This window comes from Ziziphus jujuba, chromosome 6, assembly GCF_031755915.1.
Source record: "Ziziphus jujuba cultivar Dongzao chromosome 6, ASM3175591v1".
NCBI lineage: Eukaryota > Viridiplantae > Streptophyta > Magnoliopsida > Rosales > Rhamnaceae > Ziziphus > Ziziphus jujuba.
Window position 1 is genome coordinate 15,483,920 of NC_083384.1, and position 20,286 is coordinate 15,504,205.

The window sequence follows — 20,286 nt, forward strand, 5'->3', positions numbered from 1 at the left end:
GTGAAATAGAGTATGAACGAGAAAGGTACATATGGTTGCGTAGGTTAAGGATGGGTATAACTATGCAGATTCCTTCACTTATTATATACTATCTTATCCTTGGTCATCTTATACTAATTAATTATCTCATAATATCATCTTAAACTGGTTACTTATTCTATATAAGTTCAATTTCTTATTTTCAGTAACACCAATAAGAAACAAGCGAATCTAATAGAAGGAAATCTCAAGTTTCCCTGTCCAGATTCACTGGTTGACTAGTTGCGTTTTGTGCTTTGTTTTTGAAGCTGACTTGGCAAGTTTGTTACATCCTGCACGGTGTAAAAAAGGCAGACCTTTTTTCCTCTAAAGAATTAATTGTTTGTTCTTTGAATGGCTCTTGGAAAGTCATAGGCATGGCGTGGATTTATTACCTTCTTAAATGTCTTGGATTCCCCTAACCCCACTTGTTCATGTCACTTTCTTAAATGCAGTAGAGTTGGAGGAAAATGGATTTTGTGGATGATTGCCAACCTGTGGTTAATGTCATCTTATAGCTAAAACTAAAAGTATGAATCCAAAAAACAAAAAAATCTCTAATTTTAATTGTTATAATAAAAAAATTGTAATTGTGCTGACTGGTCCTTATACAGGTACCTCAATTCAACCTTATCCTTTTTGGCCTAAATCTCTCCTATTGAAAAGAGGTTGTAGAATCTTATTGTAATACTTGTAATATAAGTCTGTGTTAGCAAAAAATTAAAAAATGCAGTAGTTGAAACAGATATTTATGTGTTAAAAAAAAAAAAATGCATTTATTAATTTTTGTCTTAACATATTAATAATAAGGTTTTGAGGGTGGGAAAAAAAATATATTATGATGATTTGCTTCGTGGATGCCTGCCCTTTCAAGAAGATCTCCCAATTAACGTCGTCCCTCAGGCAGTTGCCACCTACTTTTGTCCCACTCATTGAAAACACATTAAAATCTTGAACACAACACAGACTACTCCACGCTATCCAAAAATAAACACTACTAGGATTGAAAAGGACTTCTCAAAAGTTCGGGAACCACCAAAGAGGAATGAAAAGTTAATGGGCAACTTTTAGTTGGGGAATGTCATGTGCTTGTAGGACCCCACATCTGGTCCAAATGCCGAGTTCATAATTTCGGCAATTCGTATCTGTCAAAAGAAAAAAAAAATATTTAAAAAAATGCAGCCAAAGCTGTATATAAGATTGTGCAATTGCGATAGCTAGCCAATCCAAAAGAAATGATGAAGCCGCAAAATTTTATTCTCTTCTTCGTCATTCTCCACCTATTCGCCGGAGCCGGTTCATCTCCGACGAAGGCCGCCGGTGGCCACTGGCGAGTTTTGCACCATAATATCGGTGTTTCCGCCACTCACATGCAACTGCTCAACAACAATCGCGTTGTTCTTTTTGACGGTGCGCATTACGGTCCGTCCAATTTAACAATGGGTGCCGGAAACTGTCGCCGTCACCGTCGTAACAACAAAGTCGACTGCACAGCACACTCCGCCGAGTACGACGTCGCCACCAATACCATCCGACCGCTGATTATCGACACCGCCGACGACGGCGTTTGGTGCTCCTCCGCTGCTGTGACGTCAGATGGCCGAACTTTTGTACGGTTTGTACAAAGTGACGGAGATGGGAATGGAGTAGAAGCGAAGGTTAGGACCTATAAGCCTTGCTCTGTCTCTAACTCTGACTCTGATTGCTTTGGAGAGGTGATGGATGTGGTACTAGCGGCACGACGAGGACACCCTCGATTCTATGCCACTAATCATGTCCGTCCATCTGGCAGACACATCATCATCGGTCCTGGGCGTGGTTCCCTGTTTGCTTACGAGTTCTTTCCTAAAACCCAATCGGTATCTTCAACGAAACTTCCAATTTCAAGCAACAACAACAACAATAATCTCTACCCATTTGTGTTTCTTAACACAGATGGGAACATATTTATTTTCAACAACAATCGAGCAATCCTGTTCGATTTCGTGAACAATAAGGTCGTGAAGATTTACCCAGAAATACCAGGTCGAGGAGATTCGACGACTTATTACACCTCTGCTGTGCTTCTTCCCTTGAAGAATCTCAAATCGAACGTGGGAGTAGAAGAAGAAGTATTAATCTGTGGTGGAGCTCCAAAAGGTTCATACTCTCAGGCACTAAAAGGTAACTTCATCAGAGCTTCAAATACTTGTGCCCGCATCAAAATAACCGACCAGAAGCCTCAATGGGTCATAGAAACCATGCCTCAAGCCAGAGTCATGGCGGATATGACATTGCTTCCGAACGGCGACGTCTTGATCATAAACGGAGCAGAAGCTGGGACTGCAGGCCGAAATTTGGGCCGGAAACCAGTTTTCCAGCCAGTTATTTACCGACCCAATAGCAAAGATGGAGAGGGATCAAGGTTCAAATTGCAGAACCCAAGCTCCATACCCAGGATGTACCTTTCCACAGCGATACTACTCAGGGATGGCAGAGTCCTAGTTGGTGGAAGCAATCCAAACATGAAATACAGTTTCTCATCAGAAGTGGCTTTCCCAACGGAGCTGAGATTGGAAGCCTTTAGTCCCTGGTATTTAGATGAAGAGTTTTCGAATCTTCGCCCCACCATTATCTACCCGCCTAATGATACAAAGCTTGGTTATCGGGAGAAGCTGACTGTTCGGTTTACAGTGATCGGTAATGGGGGTGGTGGTGGTCCAATAGCAAAAGATTCGGTGTCGGTGACAATGGTATCGCCGTCGTATACCACCAACTCATTCTCAATGAATCATAGAGAGTTAGTACTTGAACCTGAAAGAGTCACTCAAATTGTACAAAACGTGTACGAAGTTGAGGTCACCACACCAGCTTTTAGGAACCTTGCACCTCCTGGGTTTTATCTTTTATTCGTGCTTCATCAAGAAATTCCAAGTGAGGGAATTACTGTCATGATCGGCTAGGTCTCATTGTAATGCAAACCAACCAGAGTATTTGGATTTCTCAAGCTCTTAATAGTTTCAGGAGAGAGCACAATTAGAGTTGTCTGGTACCGTCTGTTTACCAATGTTCTCACCTGGTCAAAGTCCAAAAAATTAATGAGAATTGTGTTTGCCCTCTTTCAAAATAAAGATAAGGATATGAACTTAGCAAACAAATTTTTCTTATCTTCCGGAATTATTGACTTTCAATGAAATGGAGGAAACTAACAGCAAGAAAGTAGAAAAGAAGTAAAACTGAGAGATTTTCATTCAAGCCTACAAATAACAAGATTGGTCCTTTTCAAACAAGCCCAAAACCTGAGACTTTCTTTCAGCAATACATTTGAGGATCTGAAACGTCGAAATATCATCTTCAATGAATGCAAAGAATGAATGGTTAATTGTATAAATAAAGTACACTTTTGCAAGTGAAAACGAAGAGCAAGACAATATTCAGAAGGCAAAAATAGGTATCCAAACGAACAAAGAGACCTGAACCCAAATTTTATCACTTGCAAATGTATCACCAACATACCAGTAAGGCAAGTGGATATATATATATATATATATATATTTATATATTCGCACACTTCCATCAGACATGTAGCTTAAACATTAAGCAACATAATGACAAATAGAAATTTACATTTCTTTTTCCCCCAAACTGAAAGCATCCTATGGAGACTTTAGTTGTTAGCCACCTCCATCCACAATAATTATGCATGTATGTGCGACCCAAAAAAAAATTGTAATTTAGCTGTTTAGATTCATAATTTACAGTTTAGATTCATACTTTCACAATTAGTATGTAACAGATATCAAAGAGAGGTTTGTCTCAAACACAAGGCAACTCCCACGTCGAACTCTTAACTTTAAAAGGTTGCAGATATTTCCTCCATCTTCAAACATGTTTTACAGGCTGATGTTAAAAAGCCCAGATAATTTAAAATTAACAAAGATTTTTAACAGCTGAAAAATGACAAGAATGTCTAACTGGAATATTCTTTCTCCTGTCGGTCATATCAAAACATAACCAAAAATTAGCAGAAACAACATTCCGGACAACTAAAATTTACAAAAATTAAAAACTTATCTTCTTGAGCGATGGGGGAATCATCATAGGAATAAAGTGAAGAAAAAGGAGAACAGAGGGAACTAAAACTTATACATGTATGCGTGACACATAATTTGACATTGTCTGCTAAAACTTTTATCTATGCTTGACTCATAATTTGGTATTGTCCGCTGAAAAATTAATAAAATTCGAAAAAATAAAAATAAATATATCATCACTATATTTATATTTTCCATAGAATAATTTTTTGGCTCGTATTCATTCAAACCAGACATTGAAAATTCAAGGGTTAATTGAGGTTTGAATTTCTAAGATTTTTCACATTTATCAAATCCATTGGTTAACCCAGGAAACAAACAAGATCTCCATATCTGGAATTAAAAATAATAATAATAATACAATTAAAAAAAGCCACACAATCGAAGCTTTTTTATGTGCTTCAAAATCAGAAGAGCAATAACAAATTACTTTAAAATAAGTAAGAGGGGAAAAGAGATTAAAGGATTAAATAACACCCATTGGATTCAAGAATGAGATGGTGGTGGATCTTGGTAGGGATTTCCTCGACGAAGATCTTCGATCAGGTCGCCTAGCTCTTGTCGAGCAGATTCTTTACCTAACATGAATCCATACCTGAGAAAATTCGAATAATTAGTTCATGAAAGCTCTAACCAAAAAAATAAAAAATAAAAAAACAAAAACAAGAAAGCAAGAGAGAAAGCATACTTGAATTCAAAGAAAATGGAGAAGCCAGGAGCCCTACCATGGAAGAAGAAACCAGAAGCCATAGTCCTAGGAAGAAGAAAAGGGGGCGCGTGTCAAAGGATTTGCGATAGAATGGTAAGCTGACGTGGAAAATTTTTTGCACATGGCATATGATGAGTTGGAGTGGTACCAGCAGATCTGGTACCACCGCGTCATTGAAGATTTTCTCCAATAGTATAAACCCAGCTCCCCACTGTGTTTGAAGATAACAAAAGATCATTTTTGGCAAGGAGGAATGCTAGCTAAACAAATCTGTCAATGTGCATAATTGTCATGTGTTAATATATATATATATATATATATATATATATTTTTTTTCTCTTCAATAAAAATAGGATTTTGAAATGATAGAAATTCCTTTTCATTCTGTTGTGCTCAGCAAAGGACTTCTTAAGCATATTTTTTTAAATCCAATTTTTTTATTCTTTCTAAATCTTCTTCTTGCATAAAGAACGCAAGTATTGCAAAAAATGGAATTTTAGTTTAGTTAATATATTATTATAATTTAATTATAAATAATAAATAAATATAATTAAATATAAATCAATCAAATATCGACACATAATATTTGATATGCTATTATATTTATTTGGCATTTTTTTATAGTAATTTTTTGATATTTTTTTGGAGTAAATATAATATAATAATACTATAAGTATAAAAATATTAATCAAATTTATTTTATCAAATGATACATATTAAATATTATTGATTGATATATTTATATAATTTAAATATAGATAAATAAATATATAAACAAAAAAATAAATAAAATTAATTAATTAATTAAATATTATCATATTATATTATTTGATAAATAAATTTATTAAAAATTTCGATAACTCTAACATATTATTGAATACGATAAAGGCCATTTAGAATGTGGTGAGCAATCTATCCCTTAGCACCCTAGTGAATAAAATATTGTCAAAACCATAAACATAAGCGTCAAACAAAATAACAAGAGAGTTTCCAGGTGATGCACAGTTTTAGAAAGAAGATTTGAGCGAAGACTGAGTAACAATTTCGAATTGCCTATGTTTCCAATCTTCAAACCGAAACAATATCCAAAGCAAAACTAATAGTTTAATTTGCATCTCCTTATGATATCTAGCAATCAACTAATGCAGTTAATTGTTCTTCCTGTTTTGGTTGTAAAACAAATTTAACATCTTAGACAATTATGGATGACATGTAATTGTGGATCATCATGTTGCAAAGAGTTTGTGCCAACGATCTACTCTAATTGGTGTGGGCTTCCAGGGCTAGGGCTCATAAACCTTTTCTTTCATTCATCAATAGGCCCTGGTCGATCACGTTTTCGGACTAGGATCTGTGAGTGGAAGTCATGAAAAAGAGATATTTCTCTTCACACCTCATATCAAGTGGAAGGGTAGCTTATCAAGTTTGACGCATATATTTTTTACTAATATATAAACATAAGATTCACTGTTCCTTAACCGATTGTTCGTCTTTCTCAACACCTATCAAGATTGATCTTATTTTATATAACAAGCAAAATCGAAAATTCCATGCATCAACCACAAAAATTGTAAAATATGATGGTGATATGCGATTTGTATCCTTCGAAATTGTTATTAGATCATTTTTTAGATATTTTAGTGACAAAACTATTATTTTCTAGAATGACCATTTAGAATTGGAATCTCCACATTTTAATAATAAAAAAATAATTAAAATAGTAATAAAGCATGATTAAGAATGTGGCTAAACCCAAGGCATTTTCTAACTCAAATACTGAGGGGGATAATTAGCAATTATTTTGTATATGACACATTATAAAATGTCTAATTTATGAAGTAACTATTTATGTTAATATAATTTATAATATGCCACTCAGATTATCATCAATCCACTTACCAACATTTGAGGATTTTAAAATCTCGATACAGCACTTTCAAAGACTGCAAGAGCGAATTGTAAAGTGTATTCAAAGTACAATTTGGCAAGTGAAAATTGAAAACAAGAAATTAGTAAAAGTAGAATGCAAAATAGGTAGCCAAGCTCACAACGAGACCTGAACCCAGTTTTTATAAGTATACATCAAGACATGTAGCTTAAGCAACATAATGAGAAGATGGAAATTTTTAAGACAATTCTAAAAACACCAAAAGTTTACTGTACTTTATATATCTACAGAATGAATTGTTAGCTAATGTTCATTCAAACTAGACATGAATTCAAGGGCTCATTGAACATTCTTATAATTAGAAGTTTGATCGATCTAATTTGTTACACTCTATTCAATAAAAATTCATTTGTTTCTCTCAATTCTAATCTGTAGCTTCCTGATTTTCAAAGATTTTCTTATTTATCTATTATTTGGTTATCCCAGGAAACAGAAATCATGGGATGCAAATTTCTTCAACAAATTTACCGTCGGGTTAACAAAAAAAAAATTAAGGCTTTCCGAAAATTTTAGAAGAAATTAGTGACAGAATTTTAGGGAGGCTGATGTAAGAAATCATGAAGGCACCAGGAAAGATGGGCCAGGCCCAGAAACCAAGTGCTCTGAACCGAGATCTGAACGCTAGTCAAAACAATCACCGACTTTAATTATTTATTTATTTTGAAAGATAGTAGCCGAGTGGTTTAGCAACTTGTATTGTTAGTGAAGCAATATTGCAAAGCATGGCAGAAAAATGGCATATTTCAGTACTACTGTCAGGAATTAAAATAAAGACCTCTCTTACCACTTCCATGGAAAAAATGGCAAATTTTAGTGAATGAAATCCATGTTCCAAACAAGACTTTAAGTTCCCACTTTCATGTTCGAACAAGACTATAAGTTTCCACTACCCACCATGCCTCTCAAGAATCAAATTTGTCTCACTTGCAAGAGAGAGAAAAAAAAAAAAAAAAAAAAAGGAAAAGGGCCAAGAGAGTTGAAACATATATACCAATATGAAATGGTAAAATAATAATAATAATTAAAGATTACATATTCTCTTCTGAACTTCTGATATGAATCTCAGTATGCCTTAAAACTCTCACAAAGGTTCTTCATTACATCATCAGAGTTCTAAATGACACATTTATAAGACGTAAATACATTTTTTTTATTTGTTCATTCTTTATTAATTAAACTACTAAACTATGATATCGACAACTTAATTCAACATCCAATGGACTCTGAAAACCACATAACTCCTTCCTGGGACATGGCAATACCGTTTGCAGCACGCACATCCTTGGTGGTTCCACCAGAGACCAATGAGAACAACAACTAAAATTGCGATCATCCAAGTTACGTGGAATTCTCTCTTATCTGGTCCTAACACCGCTATCCCCACAACCACCATCTACTGCTATTGACACCATTTGACCAACCATCTAATAGACCAAGAATTTGACCTTTATAGAATTTCAACAGACAACTTAAAAAAGATCCATCCTCGATTGTTGCTTTTCAAATAGGTTCAGCATTCATCAACATATTTCACATAGGCTGCATAATTAAAACCACCAGAAGTGGAATGAAAAATTGCAACAACTTCAAAAGATAAAAGATTCCAAACAAGGATTTGTCTACGATGCAACATGTAGAACTTTATCATGAGCTCCCTCTACTTCTTGGTAGCGGAAAGCAGATTATAATTCAGCAGACAATCAGCTTTTGCAAAAAACAACCATCCTTGGAATGATCCAACACAGCTCCAACCATACGTTTTTTTTTTTTTTTTTGAAAGAAATTGACTTTATGGTGAGGATCATCGACCCAGAAACTATTTGGATCAACACAATATTTGCTTATCTACCCTGTAGGAGTCCAGACCAATAATATACAGCCTTTGTAGTCCCCTCCACCAATTTGTTTTTTTATTTGCTTAGGCACTGCTCCACTAACTTGTGTGTAGCTACAACCAGTTAAGAAAATATCGGTGTCGATAAAAATATCAAAAATATGAATTTATAGAAATATTGATGGAAATGTCAATATCGATAGAAATATTGATAAAGTTATGAAAACTGTAAATTTTTAATTTAAAATACAAATTTTGACGTATGAGATAATTAATAAAGTAAAATAATATATAAATATAATAATAATAAAATACTCATCCAATTAGGCATATATACTAAAATCCTATATATTATATAACAGAAAAACTAACAGTGTTATTTATTTATTTTTGAATAGAAAAAATAAAATTAAAAACTAAGACAAAAAAATAAAAAAGATAAAAGAATGTGTATTGATATGCTACAATATAAAAAGTCATATATCATCCTTTATACAATATAATATTATTATATTATTATTTTTTCTTCTTTCTTTTTCCTTTTTCCCCCACTTGGGAAGAAAGATTTCTTTCTTATCCTTTCTTCTTATTCCTCTCTTCCCTTCGTCTTCTTCCTCCCTCTCTTTCTCTCTCTCCGATGGCATCTCTCTCCCACTTGTTCTCTTTTTTTTTTTTTTCTTTTTTTTTCTGCTTCTTCTTCACCTGTTCAGACAGCTCCTCTCCCACACACACACACCAAATTAGATCATGAGGGAGGGTCGGCCGAGATTTCCACCGATAATTCCACTGACAACCAACTTCTCCACTTCGTTTTCCATAATTTTCCACCCTAAATCCGAAACTCCGACGACATTTCTCCAGCACTGGTGACAAAAACTCCCCTCCCCCCCCCCCCCTCTTTATCAGTATCGACGACCTTCGATACCCGATACTGTCACAGACTTATTGCCTGTTTCGGCGATATTTGTTTCACTGGCTCCAACCATACTTCTAATGAGATATAGATGATCCAACACAGCTCTAGATCTGTATGAGAGGTTTTATATATTATATAATATATAGTCAGGTGCAAGAAAGAAAATGTCGATATCGTTAAAGATATTAAGGACCCAAATGTCAGATGAACATTTTGGAAAATTTTTGGAAACATCTTATATTTATCAAAATGTTAAAAGTTTTTATTGAAACCATTTAAAAACGCTAAATGTATTAATAATGCATCTTTTGCAGTGAACAAACTTTATAAAATAAGAAGCAAATAATAAATAACATATATAAGGAATATGTTGTTATAATATCAATTATTAATATAATTAAAACGAAAAAAAAAAAAAAGAAACTTTAACTATCATATGTACTATTGAGTTTTATGTCAAATTTTAAACTTTTAACCATAAATTCCAATATTTAAAAAATTCGAGATACAAGAACTTGAAAGTTTATTGAATAACCAATTATTTAATTTATTTGAGGAAGATTTATTATTTATATAATAATAATAATAATAATAATAAATTTCTTAATATTGTCGTTCATGTTCTTGCTAGGTGTTACCATTACTTTTTTCAATCAAAAGAGTTTAAATTATTTTCTATAAAGAGAAATTATTAATTCAGTGATGAAAATATCATTAACCATATCAAAAAAACACCATATCCGACACCGATAATGATAGGACTGTCAACGGAGCAAGACGGGGTTGGTATTTAAAATACCGTCCCCATCCCCGCGGGGAATTTTACATCCCATCCCCACGGTTTTTCCCATTTCTTTAGATACGGGGCGGGAACGGGAATTTTACGGGGTGGAGACTGGACGGGGCGGTTTTCCCCCTTTTTAATTGATATATATATTATTTCCAAACAAATTAATTATTATGGTCTTGTATGAATGATTTTGGAAAATCTAAAGAGTCAATCTTGTTTTCCATAATGCAATGAGTGTTAGCAAGACCATGTTTAATTATTAACACAATATGATGATACTGACAAAAATAAAAAATAAAAATTAAAAGCAAGTGCACATACTTTGGCCATATTTTTTTTTTTTTTGTTGAATGATAACAAGTGTAAGAGGAAATTAAAATAAACAATTACATATTCAAGGCAGTTTTGCCGCAGTGATCAAATGCATATATATATATATATATATAGTTTTGTCATGGAAACAAAGATTTCATAGCATTAAAGGGGATTAAACAAGTATACTTCAATGAATGAATCGGATGCAAAATATAAAATTAAAATATTTTGTGAGGATAAAAATAAATAGAAGAAATGTAATAAAGAAGAAATGCTATGATCCAATCACTAAAGAAGAAATGTTTTAAAATTATTATTTTGGAAAAAAAAAGAAGGAAAAATTGGATTAGAATTATTTGTTATAGAGGCAAAATAAAAAATGAAAAAATAAAAAGTAAGAAAATGAAATAATTAGAAGAAAGGAAAAATAGAAAATGGAAAGTAATAAAATAGAAATAGAGTGCCCCCGACCGGTTTCAAAAAATCAACAGCTTTCCATCTTCCTAACTCGAGCTGGTCGCCCCTTCCTAAATGTCAGATGGCCTAGACCCCCAATCCCAATCCCCAAACGGCTCCCCACAAACGAAAAAGTAAAGAACAAAATGTCTGATTTAGAACAATGGTAGAGAAAGCTCTTACAAGAATAAAAAAACAAGAAGGAAAGAGAGATCCTGCTAGCAGCACAAGGAGCTCAACTGTGTTGTTAATAAAAAATTGGGAATGATAAAAAAAATTAAAATAAAAATAAATTAATTGAATATATACATACTGGGTCGGGTTTGGGCTGGAGTATTTATTCTTCTGGCCCGACTCGGCCCCAAATCGGTTTTTCATCTATTGTCCCAAGCCCGTCTGATCACTCCAATTTTTGGGAGAAAAACCATTCCATTAAGGGCGGTGCACCACTATTTTTGAAGTGTACGAGATAAATTGCCATCCTTTGATGATGGGGGTAATGAAAACCGTTTTCGGTGTCGTAGATTTTGTTGACGAAATGCATGATAATAAATGATACTGTTAATATCGACAGGAATAGAGTCAAATAGGTGAAATACGACAATATTTTCAAAATTTATCGTTGCCGATGAAACGAAATATGCAGAACTTTTGCATGTGGCTGCCGAAAATAAGAGATGAAGAAGAAAACATTGGTGCTGCTGGATTTGGGCCATACTAAAAAATGTTTGGGCTTCCACTTAATCATAAAGTTTTGGGCTTGTGAATTGATTGTGTTTTGACTTCTTAAAAAATTAAAATGTTTGTACAATTCACATTTATTGTCTTTATTTAAATTTATCAAACAAAAATTTTATATTTTTGGTGCTAAAAACACCGTATTTTTTTTATTTACAAAAATTTTTAATATTTATGAGCTATTTTATTATCATTATACTATAATTATTATATTTTTATATTATTTTATTATATTAATTATTTTATATATAAAAATCTATATTTTAAATTAAATATTTATAATTTTTATAATTTTATAAATATTTTCATTGATATTAATATTTTCTTTTATATTTCTATAAAATTATACTCTCAATATTTTCATTGATACTGATATTTTTATCACTGATTATTATCATAACTTAAATTATTTATATTATTTTTTTAGATAAAAAATTATTTATGACGTTAGTTGAGCATTTATGGATAAAATTTTCAAGCACATCTATAAAAATGATGGTTTCGTAAGTAAATAATTTTATATTTATTATGTGTAAATACATGCAAGATTTATTTAGCATTTATCACTTTTTTGAAATATTTTTTTATTATTAATTTTTTTAAAGTTTTGGCCTTTTTTTTTTTAAATGTTGCCCATATTTATTCAATTTTTATTTATTTAAGAAAGGTTTTTATTTTTTTTATCCGAAAAATAAATAAAATAAATAAAATAAAAAATAAAAAATAAAACTTTTTATATTGAGGAAAAAGACTAATAATTTTTAAGCGAGTCAACATGTTTATATTAACTGAGCCCCATCCAAAACGGGCCTAACCCAACGGCCCAAGTATCTATCATCCCTTTAGGGTTTCTCATCATTTTCTTCACTATATATCCACGATAAATTGGCGATATTATCGGTAAATCTCGTCAGTTCTTGACTATCTCACAGCATATATTTACTGATATTGACGATATCACCGATATTTATGAATATCTTTGATAATATCCAGGATACCATGGAAGATTTTTCTTTGCCTCCTTTTTCGAAGTCGGAAATAGAAGTTTTCTGATAATGTCATCGAAATATTGTGGACATTTTCATCCATGGTCAGGCCCATTTATTATTGAACCAGAAATAGGATTATATACCACCGATCCAATCTCTTACTGCCATGTGTTTTAAAAAGCCAGGTCACTATCATATTTTTTTTAATTAAAAAATTAAAAATTTGAGAGCAACAGCCCATTCAAAATGATAAGATTTCATTTGGAATGTGGATAAAACAAAGCACAACTTGGCAACTAAAAACATAGACCAAGAAAGTAAATTTAGACGGCAAAGAAACCTGAATTTGGTTTTTTTTTCCCTTTCCTTTTATTTATTATTATTTTTTTTTTCCCTTTTTTTGATTAATTTAATTTTTATTTATTTTTTTTTTTTCACTTACAACTGTATTGTCCATCAAAATCACCTAGAACCGTTTTAGCAAAAATAAATAGATAAATTATTACCAAAATAAATAAAGAAATAAAAATCACTTAAAACTGTATTACCGACATACTATATAAGTATACAGCAAACTTCCAACAGACAATCAGCAACTTCTCCGACAATGGATTCATGGAATTTCTGTGGATTGCGTATGGAACTAAACTTTACAGATGCTTTGATCCATAATTTGGCATGCTCTAAAAGCTAAAGACCATTTGGAACGCACACATATCTCACTGTATTTATATCTCAATAGAATGAATTGTTAGCCAATTTTATTTCAAACCAGATACTACAAGGTTTCTAACAAGCCTGGTCAGTCCAAATTGTAACACTTTATCTAATGAAAATCCATTTGTTTCTCTCAATTCTTATATCATTTATCTATTATTTGGTTATCCCCCACAAGTTGATCCATATTTGCAACTATCCCAAAATTGCAGCTTGTTAGGTCCCTTGTTTTTTATTATTATTATTATTATTTTTTTTTAACATTCCAATCACCCCATCCATTTGGACAACAGGTTTGCAAGAAGACCATGTTGATGCCAATTAGCATCCCAGAAAATTCAGAAAATCCACTGCAAGAAAATCTGCTTAGTAGATGGTGGGAAAATGGCTCCTCCAATAACTGAGAGCGAGAAGGGAAAAAAAAAAAAAGGGCTAACTGGGAGGAGAAAAAATCCCATAACTGAGAAAGTATATAAAAAGAAGATCAAAGGTAGTAGTGTTATTGCATTTTATCAAAAATAAGAAGTTGTGTATTGCTCATATTCAAATCTTGCAAACTGCTAGATGAAACCAAAATCACATAAATTTAAGTAGGATAATTTATTTTCTCACATTAAAGACTGCCCCATTTCAACCCCACACACCTTCTACTCAGAAACATTAATAAAGAAACCAAATTCAAATCTACAACTATGCTTTCTTTCAACAGAATTCGTCTAAATAATTAGCAACAATGTAAACAAAAAATAAAATAAAATAAACGAGGTAAAAAATAAAATAAATGAGGTAAAACCCTCACGAAACTACAACATCACAGCTACTTAAAGCCATTGACTTCCCATTTTTCCCCGCCACTTCCAAACCAAGAATTTTACGATATAGAAGATTATGCTTTAGTTAAAATTTACAATAGAGAATAGCATGGACAGGACTTTTCAGCTCAATTGAATAGAACCAACATTTCCGCTGAATCTTATACCAACTCTCTTATGTATAATATCCGAGTATATGATTCTCTCTCTCTCTCTCTCTCTCTCTCTCTTAACACAAATCTCTTCTTATACAAACTCTACTTCGACTTCCCCTTAACCAATTCAGATCGAGACGACCTAGGACTTCTATTTGCAGAAGAAGTTCCTTGCTTTGAATCTTGTATTGCTTCCTTCAAGCTCTCTACAACTTGTTTCATTGTTGGTCTATCTTTTGCATTCTTGTTCAAGCACCTATCTGCTATCTTAGCAATCTTCCTTGCCGCAATGGCAGAAAACTCGCCTCTCAGCCTAGGGTCCATTATAATGCTGAACCTTTTGCCATCTGCCGGGTATTGTTTTACCCAATCTAGAAGCTTCTGTTCTGCTGTTGGACGGTTCCTTTCCAACACTCGTCGGCCTGTGAGGATCTCATACAGCACCACACCGAAACTCCATAAGTCACTATGGATTGTGAGGTGGCCGGTTTCAACATATTCTGGGGCAGCATATCCATATGTTCCTACCACCTGTTAAAAAAACATAAAAATCAAACATATGAAGATGGAGTGTTGTACAAGGCATAGCTGTAGCATTGGTTTTACGTATGATAGTTATATGTTATGAATCAACTGCTTATCTTATGTAACTAATAATATGCAACTCAAATTATCATCAACACGCTTACCCCTGTGGATACATGAGTACGGTCACCCACTGGTCCTTCTCTAGCAAGCCCAAAGTCTGATAGCTTTGCCTTGAAGTTCTCATCCAGTAATACATTTGAGGATTTGAAATCTCGATATATCACCTTCAAAGAATGCAAAAATGAATGGTTAATTTTATAAGTACAATTTGGCAAGCAAAAAGAAGAGCAAGAGATCAGCAAAATTAGCAGGCAAAAATAGGTAGCCAAGCTCACAAAGAGACCTAAATCCAGTTTTTGTCACTTCTAAAATGTATCACCAACATGATAGTAAAATATTCACCACAGAAAAATAAAAAATATAAATATAAATAAAAGGCACATACTAGCAAAGAAAGTGCATATTCCCAGGAAACGAAGGAGCACAATTACAAGATGGAAATATTATCATGCAGAAACATGTCTTGAACATAATGCAACTCCCAAGTCGACTCTTAACTTAAAAGTTGCAGGCAGAATCCCCCATGGTAAAATTCTAGGGTGCTTTTATAGGCCATTTATAAAAAGCTTATGCTATAATGCTCAGGTACTTAAAAATTAAACAGAGATAAACAACTGAAAATAACAAGAATGTCTAACTGCATATTCAGTGTCCTGTCAGTATCAAACATAGCCAAAACTAAGCAAACAAGCATTACAGATACTATTTTGAAGATAGTTAAGATTTAGAACAACTTGATAAATTTATGATATCCACTGAGGTCAACTGAGTAGAAGGAATATGTAATGTACCTTGACTTCCAATCCCTCATGTAAATAAGCTAAACCTTCAGCAGCATCAAGCATGACTTTTAATCTTGTCAGCCAAGGAAGACCAGGCAAGGCCCTATTAAAAAGATGATGTTCTAAGCTTTTATTAGGCATGAATTCGTATACCAATAGCCGTTGGATCCCTCTTTCTCCATCTACAGAACAGTATCCTATAAGTTTTACCAGGTTCGGATGACTAACAACACCAAGAAACTGTACTTCTGCAAGCCATTCTTTATGACCCTGTATGGAAAAAAGAAAACCAAAAGACTGGTAATCAAAAAGATGAAACAACAATGAAGAAACAAATAAAAGCCTTAAAACACTCGAAAAGAAAAATAGATGAATCACATTTTTACACTTGAGGCACACAATGCAACTCGAGGATTGCATAATTCGGAAGTTATCAATGGTTCAAGAAATGGCAGTTTTTAAGCACACATATAATAGAAAGGGCATGGAAAAGTGTATCCTTTTACCAAACATAATCAAAAGCACTTTATTTTACCAAAATGGGGTCATCATCTTGGACACTGGGGTAACGTCTTAGTTCAACGCCCATTTAGCGAAGGCATTTTAAATATATGTAAACGCCCATTTAGCAAGGGCATTTTAAATATGTACATGAAACATCTCAAGTCAAGTAAACGTTCTTCTCTGTTCTTGCTCAAGCTTTTGACTAACAGTCTGTTACAATAACTCAAATGTGAATTCCAAAATACAAATTTTTCAATTTCAGTCTATCACCAATTTGATGTCATTAAAAATGCAAAATCAAAATTTCTTCTCTTAATCAAATGAAGATGGCCAACATCCTTCGATCCTCGACAGGTTGAACATTTTTTCCTAATGAAGGTTTTTAAAATTTATCCAAATACTCGAAAAAAGTCAGTCCCCCAACCTTTTTTTTTTAAAAAGAAAAAAAAAGATGATAATAATAATAATAATAATTTATAACATAGCATTCCCAATATCAGAATTTGGCACAATTGAGTTATTTCTTCACTCAATTACAGAATCAAAGCCCAATTGGCTGCAGAATCTCTTGCTCTAGATACATATGAACTGTTTAAAAAATAAAAAAAAAATAAAAAAAAAGCTTTCTGATTTTAACAAACTAGTTTGTTAGATGGTTCATTTTGGTTTTATTCACTTCAAATTTGCAATAGGAAAGCAGATTGATGACTCAAAAGGAAAATGTGCAAAAAATAAAATAAAAGGCTAAGGAAATAACTGAGAAATAAAGATTAAACCTGTAAGCTATTCTGGTTTAACTTTTTGATGGCAACCACCGTAGGATTACCATGACCATTAGCAGGCCTGATTGAACCTTTATATACACTCCCAAAACCTCCTTCCCCAATCTTCAGCAACCTGTGGAAACAATTTGTTGCATCTCTAAGCTCTTCAAAAGTGAAAACTCTAAAATTCTGCTCTTTTTCTTTGTACAATTCAGGTATGCTCCGAGGAGATGGTAATGAACCCGAAGATTTCACTGCACGGTCTAGTGCCGGATTATGAGATCTGTTTCTCAACTCTGGTGCTGATTGTGCTCCTTTTTTGGCTTTGGACTTGTCCTTGAATGGAAAAAAGCACTTCATCGCTATTCAAATCTCAAAAACAAACAGAATTCTCACCAATTCAAATGTCTCTATGAAACTACTTTATCGTTCATATCAGAAAGAAAAATAGAAAGAGGAAGCAGAAATTGAATTTTGGAGAAAACCCAGAAAAAAATTACGTATTATACTAGAAGAAAATGAGATAGACACAAAGAATTAATGGCCCACAGTAGCTTGAAAAAGACAAAAACAAGGGAAGGGATAAATGAAACCGAGTGGAATATTAAGGAATCAAACAGATTATATAGAAAAAAAAAAATTGTAATTAGGAGGAGAATGAATCCCAGTTGATGAAAGGGACTAAAAAGACTAAACCCAAGACGAGAAAATTTGAATTGGAAAGTGAAAAAACACACAAGCCGACAGGAACTCAAAGCAATCTTGGATTGGAGGTTTTGACCGTGTGGTTAAAGAAATTGAAAAGTTATAGCTAAAACAGATAGACAAAGTGAGGGGAAAAGAAAGAAGAAAAACCCAGGTGAGAAAACAAAGGTTGATAGGTGGAAAAAGGTTTCAAAAAACCCATGTCCACAGAGAGAGAGAGAGAGACAGAGAGATCAAACGTCTGGTTGAGAGATACCGTGAGAGATACCGTGTATGAAACGAAAAAATTAAGGAAAAGAAAGGGAAGAACCCCACCGTGTAATGTATCCACCTAAGCAAAGACCAAGAAGTAGACCTTTTCAACAACTTTCAAACACTTCAATAGCGTTTGTTCCCACTGGAAAATGTTATCTTTTAAAGCACAGCGCGTTTGCACAGTGGTCTCCATAAGACTCTTGACTTTTGGTTTTGTCTGCTATTTACTCTTTCTTGGTAGTCTCAAAAAGAAACCTTATCACATCCAAAATCCAATTCAATTTGTCTGGTGCAACGACGGAAACAGAGTGCAAAAAACTCACATGCACCGGAAGCACATGGTGTTCCTATTCGGTCCTCGTAGATTTCATATTCGGGTTCCATTTATTTTTATGCGTAGGAACTACGTGATCCCAAGTTCATGGTTTTTTCCCTCGAAACAAACAGATTGCTGTAATTAGATTCATCTTTGGAGTGAAGAAAATGAAAAACCGCAACGTTAATTAATTTTAATTAATTAAAAAAAAAAAAACCCACTTTTTACTGACTCACTATTAGTTAGTTGTAGCCCATTAATTCTAACATCTCTGCAAATATTATTATATATATATATTTATTTATTATTATTATATTATATTAATGAACCGCCTAGGAAACGAGGGCATGCAATCTTTTTTCTCAACAAATTGCGTAGCTGATGACAATATGACATGAAAGCTGATGACGCTTCCATGTGGTAAACAGAACAACAAAGTGCGCTTGGAATTTAATGTGTCGGTTCTTTTGTGAAAACCAAAAAACCAACTTTTTTTATGGTTTCTTCAATAGTTTGATGAGGTCGGTCCGAGCTTCACCAAACCAGTGATTTAACTTTTAAACATTTTCCAAAGTTATAATCTTTTTAATATCGAAAAAGAAAAAAAAAATTGCAATTTTTGGTTGGTTTTTTAAGTTTGAAATTTTACACTTAATAAGCTAAGATGTATTTTAATTAAATTCACTAACAAATCTGCTTGTGATACAGGACTGGATTTATTTTTTTTCTTTTAATCAGATTGGACCAACTTTAACTAGATAATTTTAAACGTAGCTACCCTGATTAGATTGAATTATTTCAAATTTAATCCAATATAATTAAATAAAATTTGAAATAATCCAGTTTAATGTTGCATTTTAAAAAATTAGCCTCTTATAAAAAATTAAGTAATTTTTATGGGTAATATGTTTTTTGTAGACTTCAATTTTTATCAATTGTGATGTTAGTTAATTGTAAAATCATCAAAAAGCTACTATTTTAGTTTTTTAATTGCTTTAAATATTAAACTTTTAATAAAATATATCATTAGGGGACTATATAAATACAATGAAATATTAATTCTAAAATGGCAAAGTAAAACCATAAAACAGGAATGATAATTTTCTATCAAAGCAGTACTTATTAGGAATGTTAATTTTGTATCAAGGCAGTACGTATCACACAAAACTTGATCAGAAAATAAAATAAAATAAAATAAAATCATTGTTATTCTATCCATATTATATATGTTTCCTCGCCCATTAAATATGTACATAAAACTGGTTAGCTTCTATATGAATAGTCACAGTTCCATTAACAATATGAATTATATGATACATGTAATATTTTTTGTATAGAATAATTATTAGAAAATAGACAATCATGTATATAATTCTCCAAACGATCGACAACGTTTTGTTTCATGTGTTTTCTCTTAACCTTTTTTCTTTCAACTCTGGCCAAGTGTGTATGCATCATAATATGCATATATATCTGAAAATTACAAGCCACGGTGTCCGTACACCGTCCAAAAGGCACCCAAATAGAATATATATATATATATGTTTCTTGCTTTAAGTATCGGATATAAATTAAGATTTTCGTTATGTTTCAGATGGCTTTTGGCAATGATTGCCAAAAAGGAAAATAAAAATGCAATTTACACTTTGACTTTTACAAGACAAACGAAAACCTTTTTCAGCCATCAAGAAAAATCCCATTAGAAGAAAAAGCTGTTAAAAGACGCATGGAAAATTTTTTATTTATTAATTGGCATTATATATATATATATATATATATACCCGACTTCCATTTCTTACTTTGAAACAAGTGCCGATGAGTTATCTTGACGATTAAGTTGTT

At 32.7% G+C, this 20,286-nt stretch overlaps 2 protein-coding genes across 2 annotated transcripts; one reads left to right on the forward strand and one right to left on the reverse strand.

Moving 5' to 3' along the window:
• Nucleotides 1-773: 773 nt before the first annotated feature.
• Nucleotides 774-4,449, forward strand: LOC107430420 (aldehyde oxidase GLOX1). Its single transcript, XM_016041254.4, has one exon. The coding sequence runs from the start codon at nucleotides 1,254-1,256 to the stop codon at nucleotides 2,958-2,960; it is 1,707 nt and encodes a 568-aa protein (XP_015896740.3). The 5' UTR covers nucleotides 774-1,253; the 3' UTR covers nucleotides 2,961-4,449.
• A 9,806-nt stretch (nucleotides 4,450-14,255) lies between these two features.
• LOC107430417 (probable serine/threonine-protein kinase PBL19) lies at nucleotides 14,256-18,155 on the reverse strand. The gene is made up of 4 exons (XM_016041250.4): nucleotides 17,181-18,155; nucleotides 15,910-16,170; nucleotides 15,160-15,282; nucleotides 14,256-15,001 (listed from the first exon to the last, which is right to left on the reverse strand). Exons 1-4 carry the CDS (start codon nucleotides 17,526-17,528, stop codon nucleotides 14,573-14,575), a joined length of 1,161 nt encoding a protein of 386 aa, XP_015896736.2. The 5' UTR covers nucleotides 17,529-18,155; the 3' UTR covers nucleotides 14,256-14,572.
• Between the last annotated feature and the right edge of the window lie 2,131 nt (nucleotides 18,156-20,286).

Bases quoted from the DNA above. Each gene is read 5' to 3' on its own strand.
- LOC107430420 (XM_016041254.4), top strand. From the start codon at position 1,254: ATGATGAAGCCGCAAAATTTTATTCTCTTCTTCGTCATTCTCCACCTA.
- LOC107430417 (XM_016041250.4), bottom strand. From the start codon at position 17,528: ATGAAGTGCTTTTTTCCATTCAAGGACAAGTCCAAAGCCAAAAAAGGA. The intron at 16,171-17,180 runs GTTTAATCTTTA...TTTTCCATACAG, and splicing joins TAAACCAGAATAGCTTACAG to GGTCATAAAGAATGGCTTGC. The intron at 15,283-15,909 runs GTACATTACATA...CATTCTTTGAAG, and splicing joins ATGAGGGATTGGAAGTCAAG to GTGATATATCGAGATTTCAA.